Here is a 27,387-nt window from a genome sequence, read left to right as displayed (position 1 = left end):
GCATCAAACCAGTCTTCGGAATGAAGACCACAACAACAACAACAACAAGAACCACCACATAGAAACTCAAAGCTCTGCCACTAGGTGAAATATAAAAATCAGGACAATGTACCATGTATGAAATAAATATGTAAATCATTAGCCATATTATGAAAAGGAAAGTTACTACTCACCATATAGCAGAGACGCTGAGTCGCAGACAGGCAATACAAATAGAGTGTTACAATACAAGCTTTTGGCCAACATGGTGTTTGTCAAAAACAGACACCCCACCGCGCGCGCGCACGCGCGCACACACACACACACACACGCACACACACACACACACACACACACACACACACACACACACACAAGTACGTAAGGGATATGGCAGCAAGAGAGGGGAAGAAAACCAATGTGCAGTCCGTGTGCATACCGGCGGGGGAGTCATTCCAAATGTGGAAAGAGTCCTTCCAGACGCCACGAAGGGTACAGGGTGCACGCATCTGTAGGTGGTCGCTCATGTCGGCACCAATGATGTGTGTCACTATGGATTGGAGGAAATCCTCTCTGGCTTCTGGCGGCTCTCTGATTTGGTGAAGACTGCCAGTCTCGCTAGCGGGATGAATGCAGAACTCACCATCTGCAGCATTGTCGACAGGACTGACTGCGGACCTTTGGTACAGAGCCAAGTGGAGGGTCTGAATCAGAGGCCGAGACAGTTCTGTGACCATGTGGGCTGCAGATTCCTCGACTTGCGCCATAGGGTGGTGGGGTTTCGGGTTCCGCTGGATAGGTCAGAAGTCCACTAACCCAGCAGGTGGCTACATGGGTAACAAGGGCTGTGTGGTGTGAACTGGGCGGTTTTTTAGGTTAGATGGCCTCGGACAAGTACAGAAAGGGCAACAGCCTCAACGGGTGCGGGGCAAAGTGAGGACATGCGGGGACCAAGCAGCATTCGGTATTGTAATTGTAAACTGTCGAAGCTGCGCTGGTAAAGTACCAGAACTTCAAGCGCTGATAGAAAGCACCGAAGCTGAAATCATTATAGGTACGGAAAGCTGGCTGAAGCCAGAGATAAATTCTACCGAAATTTTTACAAAGGCACAGACGGTGTTTAGAAAGGATAGATTGCATGCAACCGGTGGTGGTGTGTTTGTCGCTGTTAGTGGTAGTTTATCCTGTAGTGAAGTAGAAGTGGATAGTTCCTGTGAATTATTATGGATGGAAGTTGCACTCAACAACCGAGCTAGGTTAATAATTGGCTCCTTTTGCTGACCTCCCGACTCAGCAGCATTAGTGGCAGATCAACTGAGAGAAAATCTGGAATACATTTCACGTAAATTATCTCAGCATTTTATAGTCTTAGATGGAGATTTCAATTTACCAGATATAGACTGGGACACTCAGATGTTTAGGATGGGTGGTAGGGACAGAGCATCGAGTTATATTATTCTGAGTGCAGTATCCGAAAATTACCTCGAGTATTTAAACAGAGAACCGATTCGTGGAGATAACATCTTGGACCTACTGATAACAAGTAGGCCCGAACTTTTCAACTCTGTAAGTGCAGAACAGGGAATCAGTGATCATAAGGCCATTGCAGCATCCCTGAATATGGAAGTAAATAGGAATATAAAAAAAAAGGAGGAGGTTTATCTGTTTAGCAAGAGTAATAGAGGGCAGATTTCAGACTACCTTACAGATCAAAACGAAAATTTCTGTTCCGACACTGACAATGTTGAGTGTTTATGGGAAAAAGTTCAAGGCAATCGTAAAATGCGTTTTATACGGGTACGTGCTGAGTAAAACTGTGAGAGGCGGGAAAAACCCACTGTGGTTCAACAACAAAGTTAGGAAACTACTGCGAAAGCAAAGAGAGCTTCACTGCAAGTTTAAATGCAGCCAAAACCTCTCAGACAAACAGAAGCTAAATGATGTCAAAGTTAGCGTAAGGGGGGCTATGTGTGAAGCATCCAGTAAATTCGAAAGTAAAATTCTATGTACCGACTTGACAGAAAATCCTAGGAAGTTCTGGCCTTATGTTAAATCAGTAAGTGGCTTGAAACAGCATATCCAGACACTCCGGGATGATGATGGCATTGAAACAGAGGATGACACGCGTAAAGCTGAAATACTAATCACCTTTTTGCAAAGCTGTTTCACAGAGGAAGACCGCGCTGCTGTTCCTTCTCTAAATCCTCGCACAAATGAAAATATGGCTCTGCATCGCGGTGTAGCTTGCTGTCTAGGTTTCGAGAGGGTGCGTTTCTGGATGAGGCATCGAATATATTGCTTCCCGCTACTTTTACCTGCTGAGGAGATCACGAATGTAAAATTAGAGAGATTCGTGCGCGCACATAGGCTTTCCGGCAGTCGTTCTTCCCGCGAACCATATGCGACTGGCACTGAAAAGTGAGGTAATGATAGTGGCACGTAAAGTGCCCTCCACCACACACCGTTGAGTGAGTGGCTTGCGGATTATAGATGTAGATGTAGAAGCGCACGTAAGAGCGAGTGTGCGCACTCATTCCATCCTTGATTTTATATTGAAGCATTGAATTTTTCTTTTGCAAACATTTAAAATATTTGGTCTGTGGCCCCCAATGAACAATGTAGTGATGTGCCGTGTACAATTTTGAAGGCAGTCAGTATTGCCATGTTCTTGAGCTTGTACTTCAGTGGGTGAAATACATTTTGAGCTGACAGTTTGAACTATTGCATTTGAAACAGTGTAGAATTCATACATTCAGGTTGTGAATTGGTACTTTTCAGGTACAAAAAGGGCTAGTGCTAGGAGCTCTTTGGACTTTCCTCTAACTCTTCACACAAGGGAAGTTTTTTTCTTCCTCCCTCCTTGCCCCTCCTGATACAATATACCTATACTACTATATAAAGAAAAGTCATTGTTACCAAAAATTACGAAAAGTTCTTGACTGATTTACTTAAAATTTTTACGTGATACTCTACTAAATGTTTGGATGTGCATTGGTTACATATTTATTTGAATGTTTATCATATAAATATATATGCCGGGTGTATCTGAAATGAATGTAAAAAATTAGAGGACTTTTAGCTAGGTCATTTCAACCATATTTCACATAGCAACCCATGTCCGCATCTGTTTGCATGTGGCACTAGGCGTCGTTGAACAGCTTCGTGCACCACCAATGGGCTAGGCACACAACAAGCCATCCGAGCAATGGTAGCAGGCCTGCAGGGCAATTATTTCAATGTATTTTGTGACATCAAGGTAAAAGAGACTCCAGGTTGAAGTTTTACGACCTTTATTTGTAAACTGAAGTTGGCATAGTTGCAGGTATTCCACACAGGCCAGCACTAGAGGTTTTCCACCTCTTACTAGAGCATGGTAGACGACAGCACCTGTGCACCCTGCGGAGTGGGGTTTGCCCTGCATCAGTTTGTTAGCAAATGGGGACACTCTTGTGTTTGTTACTACATGGGGTTGACAGGAAATGAAGCAATATTCTCCAGGTGAAGGGGTAGACATACACTGTGCTAATGGGGCGGTAGATGGAAATGTTCACACACCCAACATTTGTGAATTCAAATCATCGAGTGCCAGCTCCACGCACATTTACTGCCATCCACATGTCCCCATGAGACAGATCTCTTCAGGACATTTTCCAGTGGCATGTTCTGATAATGGCACATGTGCATTTAAAGCCTACTGCGAAACCCAGTGTATTGGTTTTGTGTTACAGATGCGAAGGCCTGACAGATGCAGTCATAAATGTACAATGCGTACACCAGGGCTTGAAGAGGAGACATTAACACTACTGGAAATCTCACCCTCAACAAGCTCATGGCATGTTGAACAGGAAATGGGTGTAAGTCATGCCACAGTGGCATGAAGATGACTGTGCCCCTACTGTCTTCGGAAGGTTGACACCCTTAACCCAGACAATTTTCCACATCAGATTGAATTTTTGCAAAGGTGTGCCATTCAACCACTTTCCAAACCATGTACTTTTTACAGATGAAGCACCCTTTACACAAGAGGGTAAGTTCAACAGCCACAATCAACATGTATGGTCATGGGAAAATCCGCTCGCCTCCTTTGCTCATGGTTACCAAGAGCACTTCATTTTAATATTTAAGCAAACTTGGTAGACAATAATCTGTTGGTCCATACATACTCCCCCAGTGACTGAACGCAGACAGACACTTATTTACGTGGAACACTGCCGGAGTTGTTGGAACATCTTCCACTGAATATGTGACTGTGAATGAGGTACCAACACAATGGTGCACTTCACACATGCAGCAGAAATACATTTGGCTGGAACCTTTGGTAAAAACTGGATAAGGGCTAGTGGCATGGCCTGCGCATTCCCCCGATTTGACCGCCCATTGATTTTTTCTTCTGGGGCCACCTGAAATTTCTTTTCTATGAAACATCAATTGAAACTGATAAAGAACTGATAGCGCGTATTATGGCTGGTTCGATGCAGCTCTCTGTGCTGCTCTATCCTATTTATCACCCGTGTTTCACTTCAATACATGGCTACACTCCATACAAATACCTCCAGAAAGGACTTTCTGACACTTAAATCTGTACTCGACATTAACAAATTTCTCTTCTTCAGAAACGCTTTTCTTGCCATTGACTGTTTGCATTTTATATCCTCCATACTTTGACCATCATCAGTTATTTTGCTTCCCAAATAGCAAAATTCATTTCCTAATCCAATTCCCTCAGCACCACCTGATTTAATTTGACTACATTCCGTTGAGTAGATAAAAAAATCTACTCACCAGATGGTGTCAGAACAGGCATGTAAGGGTTAAAGAAACCCTTGTAAGTATTTTCACTTCCTGCCACTTGGTGAGTTGTTGTTGTTGTTGTTGTTGTTGGTATTATTATTATTATTATTTTAATCCAGTTAAATTATAAGTCTATGTTCAACTGACTTTTCTTTTTGTTGCCATTTAGTCATTCCCCTATGCGTATTTGTGTATGATTACCAAAAAACACAAAAACTGAAATAGTAAAAAAAATATCAACCATTATTACAATAAGCTTAGTTCATAAAGTTTATCGTCATAACTATGGTTAGTGAAATATGGAGTAATAAGTGCACATTTCTTTTTCCTCTGAGTAATTTTTATGCATTTCTAAGTGTAACGTAATCGGGTTCTACTTATTTGAAACAGAACTGAAGCCGTATTCTTCATTGCTACATTTTAGTATAAGCAGTGGAATTTTTAATTTTAATTAACTTTCAAGTCATTGTGTATTAGATAAAATCAAACACATTTCTGCAATCAGGAAGGTTTGTAATTTGAATCATAGCAGGTGAACGTTCCAGCAGGGTCAGAATGTTTAGATCACATTGTACAGGGTGATTCAAAAAGAATACCCGAACTTTGGGAATTTAAAACTCTGGAACGACAAAAGGCAGAGCTAAGCACTATGTGTCGGCAAATTAAGGGAGCTATAAAGTTTCATTCAGTTGTACATTTGTTCGCTTGAGGCGCTGTTGACTAGGTGTCAGAGTCAGTTGATGCTAAGATGGCGACCTCTCAACAGAAAGCTTTTTGGGTTATTGAGTACGGCAGAAGTGAATCGACGATAGTTGTTCAGCGTGCATTTCGAACGAAGTATGGTGTTAAACCTCCTTATAGGTGGTGTATTAAACGTTGGTATAAACAGTTTACAGAGAGTGGGTGTTTGTGCAAAGGGAAAAGTTCTGGACGTCCGAGAACGAGTGATGAAAATGTAGCATGCATCCAGCAAGCATTTGTTCGCAGCCCAGGAAAATCGACTCGCAGAGCTATCAGAGAGCTGCAAATTCCACAATCAATTGTATGGAGAGTCCTACGAAAAAGGTTAGTTATGAAACCTTATCATCTGAAATTGGTTCAAGCACTGTCTGCAGCTAATAAGATTAAAAGAATCGATTTCTGTAATTTTATCCTTGCTCAAATGGAAACAGATGAATCTTTCGTTTCAAAGATTGTGTTTAGTGATGAAGCAACTTTCCACACTAACGGGAAAGTCAACCGTCACAATGTCTGTATATGGAGCACTGAGAATCCGCAGGAAACAACTCAGTATGAACGTGACTCACCTAAGGTGAACATTTTCTGTGCCATTTCAGCCAATAAAGTTTTTGGTCGCTTTTTCTTCGAAGGTGCTACTGTAACTGGACTACAGTATCTGGAGATGTTAGAGAATTGGCTGTTCCCTCAGCTCGAACAAGAAGCACAACAATTCATATTTCAGCAGGATGGAGCGCCACCACATTGGCACTTATCTGTCTGTAACTACCTGAACGTCAACTACCAAAGGCCATGGATCGGCCACCAGGCAGCCTGTGACAGAGCAATTCATCACTGGCCTCCAAGAAGCCCTGATCTTACCCCCTGCGATTTTTTCTTGTGGGGGTATGTTAAAGATATGGTGTTTTGGCCCCCTCTCCCAGCCACCATTGATGATTTGAAACGAGAAATAACAGCAGCTATCCAAACTGTTACGCTTGATATGCTACAGAGAGTGTGGAACGAGTTGGAGTATCGGGTTGATATTGCTCGAGTGTCTGGAGGAGGCCATATTGAACATCTCTGAACTTGTTTTTGAGTAAAAAAAAACCTTTTTAAATACTCTTTGTAATGATGTATAACAGAAGGTTATATTATGTTTCTTTCATTAAATACACATTTTTAAAGTTGTGGTATTCTTTTTGAATCACCCTGTACTATATGATTTTAATGTCATGTTCTTCTCCCAAATTTCTGTGGCAAAACTGACTTCGCTATAGTAATCAGCAAAACATAGATTATTTTCTGATAATAAGAATTTAGAAAAACCTGTCCTGTGAAGTAGTTTTTCTATTTATTAGATAATTGTTGCCCAGATGTAAACTGCTAATAAAATAGTGTTTATTTACTGTAAAGTTGATGCCAGAGAAAATGGAGATGCTCCACTTTACTGTCTTTCAATCTCTTTGCCGCCGCCACTGCAACCCCCCCCCCCCCCTCCCCCTCATAATTAGGTCAAAAGAAAAATTCCTTGAACTAACTGTAAAATTAAAAGGAGACAGAATGGCTGCCCAGTCCTTACCTTAATGAAACCAAAATCCAGAACTACTGACAGACACGTTGAAAAGTCAAAAAACCATTGTAAGCCTTCAGAATTGGTAGTTTCTTCTTCAGTGAGGAAAGGAGGATAGAGGAAGAGGGAAAGAAGTAGAATGAATAGTTTGGTAAGTAAGGAAATCCTACCAATGAAAAAATGTAAATGGATGGGTCCAGGGAGGGAGTTGCTAACAACACATAAGTCTAGATTGGTGTCGAGATGCAATAATATTTTGGAGGTAAAAGACATCTTGTTAACACCACGAACTGCACGTGAAATGTTAGATTTTCATAGCAGTAGTCAGGCATAGAGCTCATAGTTAGGGGCATTGATACAGAGGAGAAACACAGTTGCCTGCATATCAATTTGTGCAATACATCATCATTTGTATGCATAACATGGAAACATAAGTTTACTTCCATAATATAGGCCTCTAAATCAAATGGCATGCCTGTCAATTATAAATTCTCTATCGTGTCAAAATTGATGTTGATCTAGACAACACAGAACCGTGTAAATATTCAAAAGCTAATTATAACGAAGTGGACACAATTACGAAACAATGTGACATCTCCCCTACCTAACAGCATAGAGATCATTATGTGTACATGTTACATCTGTCAGATGTTGAATGGTGCTATTTCTGTGTCACATTGGACGCTGTTGTCACAAAAAGTAAACATTGAACTGACAGCTAGGCCAAAGAGTCTATATACACATCTGTGGTACGCAATTAGATATGTATTAAATACTGTGCTTGGACAATGTCGGAGAACAAGTTCCAGACTCCGTAGTTCAGGAAAATTACCACTAGACGGGATGGATTTCATCTGTATTTTGTAACAGGTACTTAGGTCCCTTGAGTAATGCTGTACAATGGGGTGTTCCAGCCTATGGGCACAGGTGAGCAGGTGTGGCCAAACAGCTGATACACAGGCAGTCATGCAGTCGTGTACATGACCATACTGCCCTGGCTGAATACTTGCCAGCACTGTCAGCCAAGCGGCTCATACATGTGCAGAATGTGTGCAATGCATCTGGCTGGTAGCCTCCACTACCTGTGCCTACTCAACTCAGCAGGATCTGCCTCTAACTCCTTGACAAATATAGCTCTCACCTCCAAAAAACTCAAAAGCACACCCCTTGTCAACCAGTACCACCCAGACATCAAGTGGCAACATGCATTACTCCATCTAGACTGACATTCTCAACTCGATCCATAGAATGAGATCATCTTAACTTGGCATTGTTCTCACACCATCCACTGTTGCCTTCAGACAACCTCCTAATCTCTACAACATCTTGGTCAGACAACATGACATTCCCAGATCTTTGTATCTACTCCTAGGTTGCGAAGTCTTAAATCATTCCCACTGTAATATTTAATCCATGCACCTGCCAGTCACTATTTACTCCAGCCCCATCACTGGTAAATCCTGCATCATCAAAAACAGAGCAACATGTGAAATGACGCATATTGTTGGTAAACTGACATTTTCATTGCACAGCTTTCTGTGTAGGAATGACCACTGGCTAATGTATTGTGTATGCATGTATGAAAACAAAACTGTCCTTCATGCGGACACCCATTATCCTGTCACTTAGCATACTCTACTGCATTACTCAAGGGACCAGAGTGCCTGTTGCACAATAAGGGGAATTGATTCATCCCACCTAGTAGTAGTTTCCCATATCCTGGAGATAGAAAATTGTTTCTCTCCTAACATATTCTCTCATTTCAGTGCCTGCCTAAACTTAAGTGCTATTAACAGCCCTCCTCCCCTTCCATTTATATTTTGTTCATCAGTAGCATGTCCTTATTTAATAAATGCTGTTTCTTCTCTTCTCCCTTTTCTCTTGTTTTCCATCTCCCCTCCAATCCATTTTTTTCCTCCTTATTTATACCATTCTACGTTTCTTGTTTCTCTTCTACTTAGCCCTTCATTACTTTTCAGCCTGTCATGTGTTAGCCAGTGAAGTTGTATAGTATATTAGCCAGTGAAAAGTCTGAGAACTGTTTCTGCAGAAGCATTAATATTGACTGTTGTTTTGTTGCTTGTATGATTTGGTTGTATGCCGTATGTAATTATGATGGTGAAATCACCAATTTTACATTCCTGATGTGTTATGTGACTGTTTGTGTGTGTTTATTAGATCTTGTAGGCTCCTTGTGATTCACATTGTATTTATTTGACCAGCACTTTGAGTGTGTGTTTAATTTTTCCTTACATTGGCAAATACAAAAAAACAAGATGACAAAACATTTTGGTTTATATTTTAATATGTATTTCTATCAGCAAGAAAATGCTCCTGTTGGAGCACAGAAAGGCGAATATGTTCCTCTTAAGTCACTGAAGGAAAAGTGGGGAATCAGATGCCTCAGTCATCGTTCCACCTTCCTCAACAAAAATTTTGGCATACGAGTATATTGTCACTCTTTGTACACAGAACATTCTAAACCCTTTTACATGGTCTCTCTTTGTAGTTAAGCCTTTGTTTTCAATATCTCCCTCTCCTGTCACTGTCTATATATTTTTCTCCCATTGACTCATTCTCTTGTCCGTCTGTCCCATTGTCACTGCTTCATCCCTTTGTGTCACTCTTCCTTACCACTGTTTCTTTCTTTGCCACTTTCTGTGTCCCGCAGTCATTGTCCTTATTCCATTCTTTTTCTCTTTCATTGACATTGTCTCTTTCTTTCTTGCTTACATTCTGCTTGTTTTTCTCTTCAAGCACCATTGTCTCCTCACCACACAGGTCCATGGGGAGGGTTTCAGGGTTGGCACAGGTTCTGGAAGTCAGGGAATTTCCAACACACCAGGGAAATTTGAAAAGAGAAAAGAAAAAAGAAACACTAAAAAAATCTTATTTTTGTCTCAGTAGATGAAATGGATTGTTTACTGAGGTGTCATGTATTGTCACTGGTTGGGTACAGCTGGGTACACGCGCTGCTTCCCTTCTCCCTCATTCTTACTCCTTCCTACCACTTTCCTCAGCTTGCAGTGAGTGCTGCCACCACCTCTTGCCACTAGCCTGGAGCAGCCGACAAGAGGCGGGGAGACATGAGGAATGGTATGTTTGGATCTGACTCAGAGACTGTAGATGTATAGGCTGGAGATGGCGATCATGTGTGCACGACTTGTGTCTGAGTGATTGTCTGAATGGGTGCGCTTGTTTTGTGACAAAAGCTATGGCTGAAAATTTAGCTGTGAGACTGTAATTGTCTTTTCTACATGCCTGCCTGCAGCTCAGCAATCATCTTTACAGTGAGCTGCTACCTTCCTCATTATTATTGATTCTCATAGTATTTGAACAAGTTACCTGTTGCTTGGGTTGATCACTGTGGTCTCATTTCATCAACATGCTACCTGTGGGTCGTGAATAACTGGCCACACGAGTGGATTTCTGTGATGGACCAAGACTGCAGGCCATTTCTGTAGATATCTGTAATGGATCAGGGCTGCTGATCTGAAGCCATTTGGTTCCCACTGATGTACCTGTTGAATCTAGTCTCACTGATCTGTCTGCACGCCAAGTCTGTTTTTGTGTGGCATAATGCAGCTGATTTTGGTGTGTTATCTATGGATCCAGGATTTCGGTGCTCCACAGCAGGACAGAGGCCATGGGCGATGGATTTCAGGAATTGTAACTGTCTCACTGCCAGTACGTTGTACAGTGTGGCATTTTATAGATTTTTATTTGTTCTAGTACATTTTATCACTTCAAAAGTAGCTCCATTAAGTTTCGGGAATGCAGTCGCATGAATTCTGCTTCTTCTTCTAATATTTCGGCTGTATACCTTTCAGCCATCTCCAGAGAGAGCCATACGACTGATGCTCCAGCGCTCGCTCCATCCTTTTAAACTCGCGGACCGCACCACTCCGCATGCGGCCACAGATAAACAAGGAGCCAGTGATGTTAATCGGCGGCAAAGACGTACAATATGCATGAGTTACGTCTGTGGCTGCACATTCGATCCATGCTGGGAGGTCGATGTATTACTGGGAGCTGAACTGTAGCGACGTCTTTGTAAGTTCAATATTGAAAGTGCCGGATTCCATGATTTATCTAATGTGAATCCGCTGTCTCTATTAATTAAATTCTTTGTCAAGCGGATTTCAATGGCCTCTTTTACTACGGAGTCCCAGAAAGATGAAACAGAAGTCAGAATTTCGACATTTTCATATACCATAGAGTGACAGGAATCAATACAATGCTCTGCCACAGCCGATTTACTGGGTTGTAAGAGCTGAGTGTACCTGCGATGTTCCATACACCTCTCTTGGACTGTACGATTCGTTTGTCTGATATATGAAAGGCCACATTCACATGGTATCTTGTAAACTCTAGGCTTGCGGAGAAGTATGTCATCTTTAACGGAACTCAGGAGTGCAGCCGTCTTCGCCGGTGGACGAAAAATCACTTTTACTTTATGTTTAGGGAGGATCCTTCCTATTTTGGAGGAAAGGCTTCCCACATACGGCAGGAAAGCCATGGATTTAAATGTTTCCTCGTCATCTTCTGCATTCCTTACGGACACCTTAGGTTTTATTTGTAGTGCCTTACGTATCTGTTTGGGGAATACCCGTTGTCCTCAAAAACTCTCTTCAGATGTAAAAGTTCGTCTTTTAAACTACTTTCATCAGAAATGAATTGTGCTCGGTGTACCAAAGTTCTTAGAACACTACTCGTCTGCGAAGGATGGTGACAGCTATTTGCATGTAAATATAAGTCCGTATGGGTCGGTTTCCGATATACTGCATGACCCAAAGTGCCATCTTCTTTGCGCCGAACCAAGACATCCAAAAATGGAAGACATCCCTCCTTTTCCACTTCCATTGTAAACTGAATTTGTCCATGGATGGAATTCAGATGGTTTAAGAAGTCCTGCAATTTGTCCTCGCCATGGAGCCACACTACAAAGGTGTCATCAACGTACCTCCAAAAAACTGTAGGCTTCAAAATAGCAGACTCCAGGGCCTTCTCCTCGAAGTCCTCCATAAATAAATTGGCCACCAAGGGTGACATAGGACTACCCATGGCAACACCGTCAGTCTGTTCAAAAAAGTCGTTATTAAACAAAAAGTATCTGAAACAAAGCTAAAATCTCCTTATCAAAACTTTTTCCAATGAGATCTAAAGATTCAGAGAGAGGTACCTCAGTAAATAGCGACACTACATCAAAGCTGACTTATAGATCAGAGGTGTTCAGTTTCAAAGATTTTAATTTGCCAATGAAATCTGCAGAGTTCCTTATATGATCATCACATTTTCCCACAAGCGGCCTCAATAGTGACGCCAGGTGCTTGGCACAATCATAGTTGGGAGAACCAATATTGCTCTCGGAGGGCGTAGAGGAACGTCTTTCTTATGGATCTTTGGGAGTCCATAAAGCCTTGGAGGCACTGCACCACTTGGTTTCAGTCTTCGTATGACTTCCGGTGGAAATGACACCGAGCACACTTCATTTCTGATGAAAGTAGTTTAAAAGACGAACTTTTACATCTGAAGACTTTTTGAGGACAATGGGTATTCTCCACAACAGATACGTAAGGCACTACAAATAAAACCTAAGGTGTCCGTAAGGAATGCAGAAGATGACGAGGAAACATTTAAATCCATGGCTTTCCTGCCATATGTGGGAAGCCTTTCCTCCAAAATAGGAAGGATCATCACTAAACATAAAGTAAAAGTGATTTTTCGTCCACCGGCGAAGACGGCTGCACTCCTGGGTTCCGTTAAAGATGACTTACTTCTCCGCAAGCCTGGAGTTTACAAGATACCATGTGAATGTGGCCTTTCATATATCAGACAAACGAATCGTACAGTCCAAGAGAGGTGTATGGTATGAAAATGTCGAAATTCTGACTTCTGTTTCATCTTTCTGGGACTCCGTAGTAAAAGAGGCCATTGAAATCCGCTTGACGAAGAATTTAATTAATAGAGACAGCGGTTTCACATTAGATAAATCATGGAATTCGGCACTTTCAATATTGAACTTACAAAGACGTCGCTACAGTTCAGCTCCCAGTAATACATCGACCTCCCAGCATGGATCGAGTGCGCAGCCACAGACTGTTATAACCTTTAATCACAATAATTGCGTGGATTTTCACACTCTCTCTTAGAAACAATAGCTGATCACATGATTACAACTCAGTCTCTCGTATTCGACTGCTGTGACGTGACATGCGGCCGGTGCCGTTCGTAGATAGGTGGCGCTCCCGCGCTCATCTGATTTGCGGAGCGCCTCTATCGCCGTTTGTGCGTACTGTCGTGGCGGCACTGTTAAATGTCGTGGCACTATCACAACACTTTTCCCCCCTTGAAAAAAATAAACACTCACTTCCTTGGAGACATGGACAGCGCAGAGACATCCATGGCCTCTTGTGAGGCCCCGAGGAGATCCCGCGCAGAGACACGGGAGTATGGTCGAAAATGTCCAGGACGGAAGCTCGTGCGAGGAACGTGCCTCCTGGATGAGATGATGGGTGAAAACTCCGGAGCAGCATCCATAGGTGTCATTGACCTGGGAGTGTGCTCCAGCGAGATGGGTCCCGGAGAAGGCGGCGTCGCAACTGGGGCCGGTTCCGGAGTACTTGGAAGCGGCAGCGACGGCGGCTGCATCAACACGGACGGTAGATCGGCAGCAGCGACAGGACTGGCGTCTCGAGCTGGTGGAGGCGAAGGATGGGGCGGTGGCACAGGCGTGGCCATCACTCGTGGGCTCATCTGGTCGTAATGGCGAACAACCGTGCCGTCGCCCGTACGGATTTCACAAAGCCGGCGGCCACGAAGAGCCTTGACCACCCCTGGAATCCATTTAGGGCGAGATCCATACCCTCGTGCCCACACGTCGGCGCCCACCGAGTATTTTCCCGCACTAGGGGACACAGTACAAGGCCGGACAGGGTGAAGCAGGTGCAGTAGAGTGCGCGGTTGGCGGCCATGCAAGAGTTCAGCAGGGCTGCGATCACCCAGAGGCGTGAAGCGATAAGAACTCAGAAATTGCAGCAGGGCGTCATCTGTGGAAAAATCACTAAGGAATTTTTTCATCTGGCATTTGAAAGTGCGGACAAGGCGCTCGACCTCCCCATTCGATTGCGGATGGAAGGGAGGTGCGGTAACATGATGAATCCCTTGTCCAGTACAAAAATCACGGAAGGCCTGCGAAGAGAACTGAGGGCCATTGTCCGTGACGATCGTGGATGGAAGACCTTCTAGCGCAAAGATTTTGGACAAAGCCAGCGTCGTCGCCGCAGTGGTGGGCGACGGACATCTAACAACAAATGGAAACTTCGAGAAGGCGTCAATCAACAGTAGCCAATAAGTACCGAGGAAGGGGCCAGCAAAGTCGGCGTGCACCCGTTCCCATGGCTGAGCTGGATCAGGCCACGGAGAGGGCATTGTACGATGTGCCGCCAGTTGTTGAGCACACTGGCCACATGCAGCAACCATATGGGCGATGTCCGAATCAATGCCGGGCCAATAAACGTGCCTGCGGGCCAGGGATTTAGTCCGAGAAATACCCCAATGGCCTCCGTGCAATAGTTTGAGAACATCTTTGCGAAGAGAGGCTGGCACCACGACCCGTGGAGATGCGCCATCCGTGGCCAGAAGAACAACACCATCACGAACAGACAGACGAAGGCGCAAGGCATGGTAGTTGCGAAGGGGATCCGATGCGCGGCCCCCCGGTCCTGTCTGGCCAACCTCGTTGAACAAAACCGATCACCCGACGCAGGACCGGGTCCCGCGCAGTAGCTGACGCGACCTGCGAACCTGTAAGTGGAAAGCCCTCGACTGCACGACGTTCTTCCTCATCAATGTGGAAACAGAGGAGTTCATCGCGATCGAAAACAGGGTCGGGGCCCATCGGCAATCGCGACAATGCATCCGCGTTTGCGTGCTGGGCCGTTGGGCGATAGTGAATCTCATAATGAAAACGAGACAAGTATAAGGCCCAACGTTGCAGGCGGTGAGCTGCCTTATCCGGAAGTGACGCCGAGGGGCTGAACAGAGAGACCAGTGGTTTGTGGTCGGTGATGAGGTGAAACTTAGAACCATACAAAAAAACGCTGAACTTTTTTAGAGCATAAATGATAGCGAGCGCCTCCTTTTCGATTTGAGAGTAACGCCGTTGCGCCTCGTTGAGGGTCTTGGAAGCATAGGCAATAGGTCGTTCCGACCCATCCTCATACCGATGGGCGAGAACAGCCCCTAGGCCATACTGTGACGCGTCAGTCGCCAGAACCAAGTGCTGACCCGGACGGTATGTGGCAAGACAAGGCGCCGACTGCAAATGAGCCTTCAGGCGGACAAAAGCCTGCTCACACCCGTCGGACCAACAGAAGGGGACGTTTTTGCGTAACAGCTGATGCAGAGGATAAGCTACCGCTGCTGCGGATGGAATGAATTTGTGATAATAAGCAATCTTGCCTAGAAACGCCTGAAGTTCTTTGACCGTAGACGGCCGGGGTAGAGCGTTAATGGCCGCAACGTGCTCACGGAGAGGGCGTATGCCCTCACGGGACAACTGGAAACCAAGATACTCAATGGAGGGCTGGAAGAACTGTGACTTGTCCAGATTGCACCTCAACCCAGCCGAATGCAAAACCCGAAACAGTGAACGTAAATTACGAAGGTGCTCCGCAGTGGAGGCTCCCGTGACAACAATGTCATCCAGATAGTTTATGCAGCCGGGAACGGAAGCCGTGAGCTGTTCCAAAAACCGCTGAAAAATGGCCGGTGCGCTAGCGACGCCAAATGGTAATCGCTGGTACTGATACAACCCACAAGGAGTGTTGATAACGAGAAATTCCTTGGAAGGAGCGTCCAACGGCAACTGATGGTACGCCTCCGATAAGTCAAGTTTGGAAAAGAACTGGCCCCCAGCGAGCTTGGTAAACAACTCCTCAGGACGAGGAAGAGGATAAGTGTCAATGACGCTCTGAGCGTTGACAGTGGCTTTAAAGTCACCACACAATCGCAGACTCCCGTTTGGTTTAGAAACCACCACGATCGGCGATGCCCATTCGCTGGAGGTAACCGGAAGGAGAATCCCTGAAGCTGTTAACCTGTCTAGCTCAGCCTTGACAGGTGCACGCAACGCCACTGGAATAGGGCGTGCCCGGAAAAACTTAGGGCGAGCCGTAGGTTTAAGAGTAATGTGGGCTGCAAAATCCTTGGCACAACCCAGACCAGCAGAGAACACGGACGAAAATTCACAACACAATCCATCAAGCTGTTGATACGGAATGTCCTCAGATATGAGGTGCACATCATCATCAATGGAGAACCCAAACAACTGGAAAGCATCATAACCGAACAGGTTTTCAGTGCCCGCATGATCCACCACATAAAACGTGAGGGGCCGAACAACAGACTTGTAGGCAGTGGAAGCATCAAACTGGCCCATGATAGGAATTTTCTGCTGATTATAAGTCCTCAGATTGCGCGTAACTGGAGACAAAGGAGGGGAGCCCAACGCCAAATACGTGCGAGAATTAATGAGTGTTACTGCAGAGCCAGTGTCCACTTGCATGCGGATGTCTTTATTCAGAACACGAACAGTAACAAACAACTTATTTGTTTGAGAAAGCACACAGTGAACATCCATGTCCGACGCCTCGTCCTCGTCGACAGGAACTTTATGGGACTGACACACAGAAGCAATGTGGCCTTTTTTCCTACATGAATTACACGTGGCCCAACGTTTTGGACACGCTGCCCTGTCGTGCTGTACGAAACAACGGGGGCAAGAAGGAAGCGCGGAACGAACCGGCTTCTGTGGTTGCTGGTTTCGCTGCGAGCGTTGCGGCCCAACGCGACGTTGTTTACGCGAGTGAACCGCCGCCACATCTTCGTTCTCCTGTGCAACAGGCAAATTGTCCTTGTCGAGAGTTGACTGTACAGCGCCTACATCACACCACGCGTCTATTTGCGCGCCAGCAGCGTGAGACACTTCAAAGGATTGAGCGATGCTTAGAACTTCCGACAACGACGGGTTTGGCAGTTGTAGGGCACGTTGCCGAACTTCTTTATCAGGAGCAAGCCGTAGAATAGCATCCCTAACCATTGAATCCGCATAAGACTCGTGATGAGTGTCCGTGACAAACTGACATTTCCTACTCAGGCCATGTAGTTCCGCCGCCCAAGCCCGGTAAGATTGATGGGGCTGTTTACGACACCGGTAGAACGCCACGCGGGCGGCAACGACGTGGGTGTTTGTTCGATAATAGGCAGACAATAAGTCACACATTTCTTGGAAGGACAGGGAGGCTGGTTCCCGCAGAGGGGCTAACTGAGATAGCAGCTGATAGACTCGAGGGGAAATCCAAGATAGAAATAACGACTTACACATAGGAGCGTCGACAACGCCGAAAGCCAAGAAGTGTTGCCGCAAACGCTTCTCATAATTCTCCCAGTCTTCAGCGGCCTCGTCGTAAGGAGGGAATGGAGGCGGAGAAGAGGAAGACAGACGATGAGTAAGCGACGTCGACAACGCCTGAATCGCTGCCGTCAGCTGTGTTTGTTGTTCAATGAGCGCTTGCATAAGCTGTTCCATGTCTGCCCCGTCACGAACACGCAAATCCACAACGCGGTGAAAATATCCCGACCTCGTCGCCAAAAAGTGTTATAACCTTTAATCACAATAATTGCGTGGATTTTCACACTCTCTCTTAGAAACAATAGCTGATCACATGATTACAACTCAGTCTCTCGTATTCGACTGCTGTGCCGTGACATGCGACCGGTGCCGTTCGTAGCTAGGTGGCGCTCCCGCGCTCATCTGATTTGCGGAGCGCCTCTATCGCCGTTTGTGCGTACTGTCGTGGCGGCACTGTTAAATGTCGTGGCACTATCACAACACAGACGTAACTCATGCATATTGTACATCTTTGCCGCCGATTAACATCACTGGCGCCTTGTTTATCTGTGGCCGCATGCGGAGTGGTGCGGTCCGCGAGTTTAAAAGGATGGAGCGAGCGCTGGAGCATCAGTCGTATGGCTCTCTCTGAAGATGGCTGAAAGGTATACAGCCGAAATATTAGAAGAAGAAGCAGAATTCATGTGGCTGCATTCCCGAAACTTAGTGGAGCAGTCTTTGTGCCGCGAAAACTTGAAGATTCACTTCAAAAGTAGTTTATTTGTTAGAAAGTATGGACGGTAAGAAGAAAAAATTGTGTCAATCACTGGTGGTTTGTATGCTATGTCCTCATACATTTCTCAAAAGAAAAATCACACAATACCTGTAAAATAATAGATATAACACAGTGGATAAAATCTGACAATAATAACCATAGAAGAACCAACATTTAATTGGCAGTCACTTACAGTGTTGGTTTACACACTCCAAGGAAATGCATATTTTTGTCACCAGATATGTTTCATTTTATTGAAATGAAGTAACATCAGTGGTCTTAGTGACACACACATACCATATACCTCAAAAATGTCCATAACAAAAGATGCTTAACACTTTTGCTCACGTCAAGAAATATCATCTGCTTACAAAGGTTTATTTCTTTCTTTTTGAATATATATATTTCCTTGTTTGCACTATTGTTTCTTGTACCACAGCAGCAAAGACAGGGCCGGCCGCTGTGGCCAAGCGGTTCTAGGCACTTCAGTCTGGAACTGCACTGCTGCTACGGTAGCAGGTTCGAATCCTGCCTCGGGCATGGATGTGTGTGATGTCCTTAGGTTAGTTAGGTTTAAGTAGTTCTAAGTCTAGGGGACTAATGACCTCAGTTGTTAAGTCCCATCGTGCTTAGAGCCATTTGAACCATTTTTTGCAACAACAGGTTGTCCACTTATGTCTTAACTTACCCTTGAGATCTCAAAATTTGTCAGGGAAAAATGCTAAAACTTGTCTGGAAATCAAGGAATTTCACGTGGGGAAACTTGTGGCAACTCTGGGTTTGCTTGGAGTTTTGAGGCCTAGATCAAGAATCTTTAGGTTGCTATGCTCTTTTACTGCCCTATCTCTCTCTGATGATCAATAGCTCCCCTCTCTTGGGCTCCAACTGCTGTTGTGTTTATCTCTCTATCACTTTTGCTGTCACTTTCTCTCTCCCAACATTGTCGCCTCCTCTCTCTTGCACCATCACTGTCTCTCTATTACACTCTATAAGCACAAAAAAAATCACAATACGCTCACATCCCAAAGTTTTTGGTGAGGAAGGGGCAATGAAGACTGAGGCAGCTATTTCCCCATTTGTCCGTAGAATCTCTTAAAGAAGAATATATTTGCCTTTTTATACTCCAACAGCAGCATTTTTCTACTGATTTCTTTCTTTTCTCTGCTACAGTGGAATATGTTGCTTATATATAACAAATTCTATAGGGCAGTTAAGTTTCAGCAGTTTATTTGTATACTATGCCACATACAAACAAGAAGTAAGTATGCATAATGGAGGTTAAAACAGAACATAGAATTGGGAATCGCTGTTTGTGTCATCCAAATACAAAAAATGGAATCATAAGTCAAATTTAAAAAAAAAATTAAACCACCATCAGAGGAACAAGGTTTCAAAGCAGTATAGAGTGCAATGTAAAGTGGTAAAGTGACCACACCACAAAACAGATGCTCCCTCTAGTTTAACGTGAGTGCAGGACTTCGTTCCAACACAAGTTCACTTTACCCTACTTTCTGCAAAAATGTACCATATTTTTAGGCTACACATACAGCATATTAAAAAATGTAGTGTTTGATTTGCAAGTACAAAGAATTTTGTATGCCAAAATATTTTTTTGTAAGGTGCATACACCAACTGGTGAGACCAGGTGTGAAGTGCCAGTTATACAGAGACATTGTGTTGCAAATTTTTATTGGTGGAAAAAATGCTGACTAAAAACATAGTTTGGTGACTTCAGGACCCTTGTTATTACCCCAGAATTCTTGCCATGAGTTCACTACATCAGTTAAACTACATTTACACCTCAGGCTGGATAAATGTTCAAATGTGTGTGAGTTCCTAAGGGACCAAACTGCTTAGGTCATTGGTCTCTAGACTTACTACTTAAACTAGCTTATGCTAAGAACACACACACACACACACACACACACACACACACACACACACACACACACACACACACACACACACACACACAGGACTCAAACCTCCGGCGGGAGGGGCCACACAGTCTGTGACATGACACCTCAAACCGCACGGCACACTGGATATTACCGGCACATTTTACACGCATAAGTATGGTAATTCTGGAGCTCGGTCAGGAATAATGATTTGCCATAAATATCAATTATAGAAGTGGCCATCCCCATAATGGGTATTATGGTATATAAAAAGCCAAATTCACAGGTAGGGCTACCTGTGAAGCCAGTCATGTGATCTACTAGCTGTCTGTCTGCATGAATGGCCACTGACAAACTGTGGCCAAGAAACAGCTGGACCATCCCTTTGCTGAGCATACGACAAACTGTGGCCAATAAACAGCTGGACCACCCCTTTGCTGAGCAAACCATCCAACACGGCATTCATTTCAATGACTGCTTCACAACCTGTGCCATTTGTAACCTTTCCATCAACACAAGCTTTTCTGAGTTGCACAGGTGGGAACTCTCACTGCATCCCTGCAATACAGCCTACATTCCCATAGCCTTCCTGGCCTCAACCTTGTTAGTCATTATCCTTACCCATCTCGCCCCTTCCCTTTTTTCATTCCAGCACTACACAGCCATGCACCTTGTCTTTTTACTTCTCTCCTTTTCCACCACCCCCACTCTCCCCATCCTCCGTTTAACCTCTCGACTGCGCATAGCTGCCCTACCCCCTCCCCACCTCGGCCCTGCACACTCCCATAGGCAGTACTTTACTATCCCCCACCCTTACCAAGCTATCCCTCCTACTCCCTGCCCCAGCTTCCTCCTTACTCCCACCACCCAGTTGCTCCACCCATCATTCTCTGATGCTTGCAATCTGCCTTCAGCTGCCAGGGACTGTGGTCAGGTGTGTGTGAGTTGCTTGTGTGTGTATGCGTCCGTGTGTGTGTGTGTGTGTGTGTGTGTGTGTGTGTGTGTGTGTGTGTATTGTGCCTATTTGTGACTCAGCATCTCCACTGTATGGTAACAACTATCCTTTTCATAATATTGTCACATTCCATCCTGGATTTTCCATTGTTTGATTCTCCCTTGTTAGCTTTATCTCTCTCTTCATCTCCCACTGGCACTGTCTTCTTCGCTCTAGTTCCAACCACTGTTCTGTCACTGTCAACTATGTTCCACTGCCACTGTGTCCCTCTCTTTCTCTCACACTGCCACTATCTCCTTCACTCTTTCTATACCACAACCACTGTCTACCATCTTCTAGTATTTATTACTTGTCCATCTCTTTCCCACTGCCACTGTCTCCTTTTCTCTCAGCATAAAAAAGCATGAATACATTCACATGCCAGAATTTTTGGGAAAATTTTTAGAAGTGCTGAGGAAGTTGGATCATGCAGCTGGTATTCAACTTTTCAGTCAGTCTTTTAAACAGGAGTATATTTGCCTGTTTTGGCCTCCAATAGAAGCTTTTTTTCTGCTGTTTCCCTTCTTTTCACTGCCATTCACATGAAAAGAACTTTATGTATCAGTAAAATTTTGATAGTTTACTTATGTGAAATTGAAATAACACAACACTAATTTTACACCTCAAACCAGATTTTACATGCACAAAAATTTTGCATGTGCTTCAGAACTAAAACATTGCATTCCCAGAATCCTTGTAATGATAACAGACACTTTACAGCATTTTCTCCCTGCTATGTCACTTTATAAAATATTCTTTTGCCTCACAGCGGGTTTTATGGGTACAGACCAGTTAACTGCAAACCTCTTTATGTTGGAAACTTATAAATATATCCAGAAAATTTTGAAGGTTGTTAAAAATCAGGATTGTAGGCATAATATACCATAAAAATTTCAGCAGTTTGCTGTGTGTAGCTGTCTTGAAATCTACATCTCTATTTTGGTACCCAATAACACTGTTTGGGGGTGTTTCTCAATTATGGATAAAGATTTTTGAAAACCAGAAGATAGCACTTCCAGATAAATGTCTATATAATATAATGTTAAAATTTAGAAGTTTATTCTGTTGTTATTTATTATTTGGATTTTTGCGTCACACCGGATTTTACGTGTGTAATTTACATACATGTGTAAGATAACTTTGAACCTCTGTAGCCAGGAAATGTAATGGTATTAACAACATTTTCAAGATTGTTCAACATCAGGATGTTAAGAATATATAGTAAAAATTTCAGCCATTTGCTGTGAGTAGCCATCTTGGAATCCATGTCTCAATTTTGGTACAAATAAATTGTTCAAAAAAATTGTGGGGTTATTATAAGGAACTACCCATGAACTCCATAAGCCTCTTAAGATTCAGCATAGACCACATCAGGTGCAAAAAGAACCAACTGATTTTCTCCATTTGCCTATCAGGAAGAAGTGTAATATTCATACTTTGACCCTGTTGGGTATACAAATGGTCCCTAGCCCAGGGGCTGTCCACAACACGTGGCCCTACCTTTTTCCATCACCAACATAATCCAACATATAAGCACCGTAAAATCATATTTTTATGCAATTCGTAATATGCTAGGTGTACGTGCTATCGCATGCACACTTACCAACTTAGGCTTACCACATTGTCTGACATGATAGAAATGCTAACAATATATGTGACAAATGCAAAGCACACATATCATCATCTTTAAAATACATAATCTAGGTACTTGGTGACAGTGCCAACTGCATCTACTTACACATTCTGTGTAGTTCTGGGACTACACACTTAGGACTCCAATGTCCTAAGAATGCAAATGCCAATAAGGTTGAATGAAGAACAGAAAATTCAATTTTTAATGAATTGATAATGTTTTCACAAAGCACGCAGAAACAACAAAATTTATGTATTTTATTAATAAAAGCACGCCCACTGTCTGTTTATTTCCTGCACATATTTCGGAGTGGAAACTTTGAAAAGCTTCAAAACAAACTTTGAAAACCTGATCATGGAGATTTCACTTTGTAATTAATATAGGAATTAAAAACCAAAATATAGATACTCAGTGGACTTTTATTCATAAAATATACTGGAAACAATGTTCAGATATTTAACAACACATGCTTGATTGGTTTAATCATGGCATACCAAATTCCTTATTAAGCATCATATCTGGTAACAATATGACTACAGTTGCGTGGCCCATTGACAGAGGATAGTCATGTTCTTTTGCAACAGAAGTCAAGTGAGCAATGTTGCAGATGTCCTGTATTTTATGTAAATTTTTTTCCGTTTTTAAAGTTTTTGTGTTAACTATCAGAGGTCACCAAAATAGACAACAGTATAATACTTATTTTTTAAGTCGACCAAATATTTTGAGTTTATATATGCCTTTATGTTTAGGCAACACATTACAGAAATTGTACTGAGAGGCTACTAACCAGATGAAGCCTGAAAACGAGAATGTAATCTATTCTTAGACACTGTTCTCATTGCCTCTTCTATTTGTGGGTACTGTTGCAGCCTTGTTAGTTTGTCACAAAATATTCCGTATGTTATTGATTGCAGTAGTAATGGATCTACTTAATTAGAGCAAGCTTGCAATACTTTTCTGTCTAAAGTTATCATCTCTGTCACTTTTGGCAAACTATTTGGTTGTAGCAAGAGTATGGGCAGTAACTTGTGCAAGAATGACTGAAAGAAAAACTACTGTTTACAGAGAATTACTGGTCGAGGGACGTAACTATAGGAAACAGTTACTTTAAATAGTTCATTGTAGTAACAGTTGACTCCAGGCTTCACAAGTGTCATTATATACTTACATTAACTGCACATATTACTTTTGCAGAACAGTGGCAATATAACACAAGATGAGGAGAATAGGGACCCATGTGAGACCACGGCAAATGTTTCATCGAATATGACCAAGTTAGCCAATGAAGAGATACGTCCAGCTAAAACAGCAAAAACATGTGAAACTTCGGCAGGTGACAAACAGGTAAAATATAATATATTCAGTTCTTATGTATCAGGAAAACTATAAATATTTTCTAATGTTTGGGAACTTTCCAGCTTGACTGAAACACTTTAATGATTGCAAAGTAACTTTTCGGAACAATTTATTTGGATCTCTTTCTTTCAGATTAGGTTTTAAAATCTTCATTCATAATTGCAAATGGTCTGCCGTTGACTTCTGAAGTATACTGGTAACATGTTAAGAATGCATTTGCTTATGGCATGGTGTATTAGGAGTAGAATCATAAAAGATTTATATAATTTTAAGAAAGAACCTTTCATGCTTTATGTTAGCTGAATGTCGGAAACTTGGTATGTGTTACAGGTGTTGTATAGAACTGCACTACTTGAACTTCATTTTTCAATTTGCAATTGGAAATATTTTATGGCTGAGTTCATCAGTTTGCCATCGGATGTGTAGTCACATCAAACTGCCATTTCATCAGTTTGGTGGCTGCTTTCATTTTGTAAAATTATGCTTAGCCACAGATTATGTGCCCACTACACAACTTGTTTTATTTGTATGAGCAATAATATGTGTAAACTGCAAATTAAAGTATTTCATATATGTGTATGCTTTTGTGGTAAGTTAAAACTGTGTTTCAGACCAGAACTTGAACCATGAGACCTCGATTTTGCAGGCATTGCAATACAAATATCTCTCTCCTGAGAGATGAGATATACTTGGATGGTATAATTGGTTGTACATATATGCAAAATTCGTGCATCAATGTTCAACCACTGCTCTGGTATACACTTTTAACCTGTCACAAATAGTATATACTCTGCTAAAGAATAAAAATATATCACTGATGAATGGTCATCTCATCAGTAGTATACAATAAATCATATGTGCCCGCTGGGTTGAGCCAAATGGCAAGCAGCAAAAGGGAACTCTGTAGTATTGGCTGGGTACGCATTTGGTGAAACTAGCTTGTGGCTTGCTTGTGACAGCTGTGAACACTGACACTGATTCACTGACCACCATCCAGCATGACTGAATTTTGTGTGGTAGGCAAAATGAAACTGTGGAAAGTCCAGGTTGAATATCAACAATTATGGAGAGGATAGATTGCTACTCAATATAAAGATGACATTTTGCGTTGCAAACAGGCACAACAAAAATCTGCTCAGGCCAGACTTCTTGACGTGACTCTCTGTAAGTCTGCATGTCGTCTTTACAGTGAGTAGCAATCTATCCTTTCCATAAATGTTGAAATTCGCGTGTCACAGAGATCTTGGATTAACTACTTGTGTTGGAAGGTCCTCCACAAAACTAAAAGAGAAGGAGCAACATCTGGGGCACCTACCAACCCAATTTGTATTTTGCGTGCTCAGGTTTTGCAGTAGGCTTGGCTCATTTTCCCTAGCTGCTCATAGCAGCTTAATGGCAGCCAAAGAAACGCTTTCAGCAGTTTGAATGGTGCAGTGATTAGTTGAAACACAAGTACATCAAAGTGGGTTTAGGAGTGTAGCCCTCCTGGCTAGTAATCTTCAGAATTAAAAACAGTGAGCCCAGCATGTCAATACATACTTGTTTAGTTGTCTCTCATTTTTAAATCTCTTGTTTGCAGTCACAAATGTAACAGTTTAAGTAAGGCTCATGCCGTCTTTTTGTGATAGCTGCAGGAGACCTCTATTACATTTTTATCATTAAATAGTAATATGGTATGTATGGTAAAATCCAAACCTTTTATATGTTAAAGGTTCTTGAAAGTTTAACTGAGTCACTGAGGTACAATAAAAGACTGCATAGTGATATTACCTGTAAAAACAATGACATGACAGACAAAGCACCAAGCTTATGAGGTTTAAAATATTCTAAAATTACACAATTGTTGCAGTTTCACTACACCTTTAATTTTAGTAAACATACTGTGAAGTGCACTAACATTATGCATGCTAATTCTGGAGATCTTCAGTAAAAGTAAGCACATTATGAAAATACTGAAGTTTGAAACAAAGTGCACCAGGAGACCTGTATTATGGAAAAAGATAGCACCGTTTATATTAACTCACCAATTTTGCCATTTTAAAGCTGGACGTGTTATTTTCAACAAAAGACCATATATACTGAACTCCATGAGGTGTCTAAAGTGGCAGAAATAGGGATACACCTTTATGGCATGTAGAGGTCAAATATGCTACATTTGCTCATGCTGAAGTGGGTACAACCTGACTGCTGTGTTAACTACCTGAGTAAGCACACTTTGTGGAACAGGGAATGCTACATCCTCGTGGAAGAGAAGGAAATGCATAAACTGAATACAATTAAATGTATATCATATGCTGATATGAAAAAGACATTAAGCTCTATTCAGCATCTTTCCTCTTCCAACTTAGTTTGCTAGAGTATTCACAAAAAGTGCGGAATAAGAGCAAGAATACCAGAGAAGGAAAGTTGCTACTCACTATATAGCAGAGATGCTGAGTTGCTTTGTCAGCAGTAGACACACACACACACACACACACACACACATACACACACACACACACAAACGCAACTAACACACAAATGTGCAGCCTCAGAGAGCTGAGACTACACTGCGAACAGCAGCATCAGTGCATGATGGGAGTGGTGAATGGGTGGTTGTAAGGATGGGGTGGGGGAGGGATAGTTTGGTGGGAGTGGCGGACAGACAAGTGTTGCAGTTTTAATGGAGGGCAGGAGAGGGGTTAGTAGCGGAAAGGAGAGAGAATAGTAGACTGGGTGGGGCGGTGAAATGACGGCTTTGTAGTGCTGTAATGGGAACAGGGAGGGAGGATGGATGGTTGAGGACAGTGACTAACGAAGGTTGAGGCCAGGAGGGTTACGGGAACATAGGATGTATTGCAGGGAAAGTTCCCATCTGCGCAGTTCCGAAAAGCTGGTGTTGGTGGGAAGGATCCATATGGCATAGGCTGTGAAGCAGTCATTAAGATGAGGGATACCATGTTTGGCAGCATGTTCAGCAACTGAGTGTTACACTTGTTTCTTGGCCACAGTTTGTAGGTGGCCGTTCATGTGGTCAGACAGCTTCTTGATTGTCATGCCTACATAGAATGCAGCACAGTAGTTGCAGCTTTGCTTGTAAATCACATGACTGGTTTCACAGGTAGCCCTACCTTTGATGGGATAGGTGATGTTAGCGACCGGACTGGGATAGGTGATGGTAGGAGGATGTATGGGACAGGTCTTGCATCTAGGTTTATTACAGGGGTATGAGCCTTGAGGTAAGGGATTGGGAGCTGGGGTTGTGTAAGGATGGACGAGTATATTGTGTAGGTTCATTG

General features: G+C 43.0%; 1 protein-coding gene across 1 annotated transcript in view; it reads left to right on the top strand.

The window, feature by feature from the left end:
• LOC126268219 (putative protein tag-52) overlaps nucleotides 1-27,387 on the top strand; it is a 139,173-nt gene that overhangs the window by 89,808 nt on the left and 21,978 nt on the right. Inside the window, exon 8 of the mRNA XM_049973846.1 lies at nucleotides 23,948-24,097. Within this exon, the coding sequence (XP_049829803.1) occupies nucleotides 23,948-24,097 (150 nt within the window). The remainder of the gene's footprint in view (nucleotides 1-23,947; nucleotides 24,098-27,387) is intronic.

The sequence above is a fragment of the Schistocerca gregaria genome, chromosome 4 (genome assembly GCF_023897955.1).
Source record: "Schistocerca gregaria isolate iqSchGreg1 chromosome 4, iqSchGreg1.2, whole genome shotgun sequence".
NCBI classification, from domain to species: Eukaryota; Metazoa; Arthropoda; class Insecta; order Orthoptera; family Acrididae; genus Schistocerca; species Schistocerca gregaria.
Note: the sequence above shows the minus strand (reverse complement) of the source record. Positions and strands in the feature narration are given on the sequence as shown.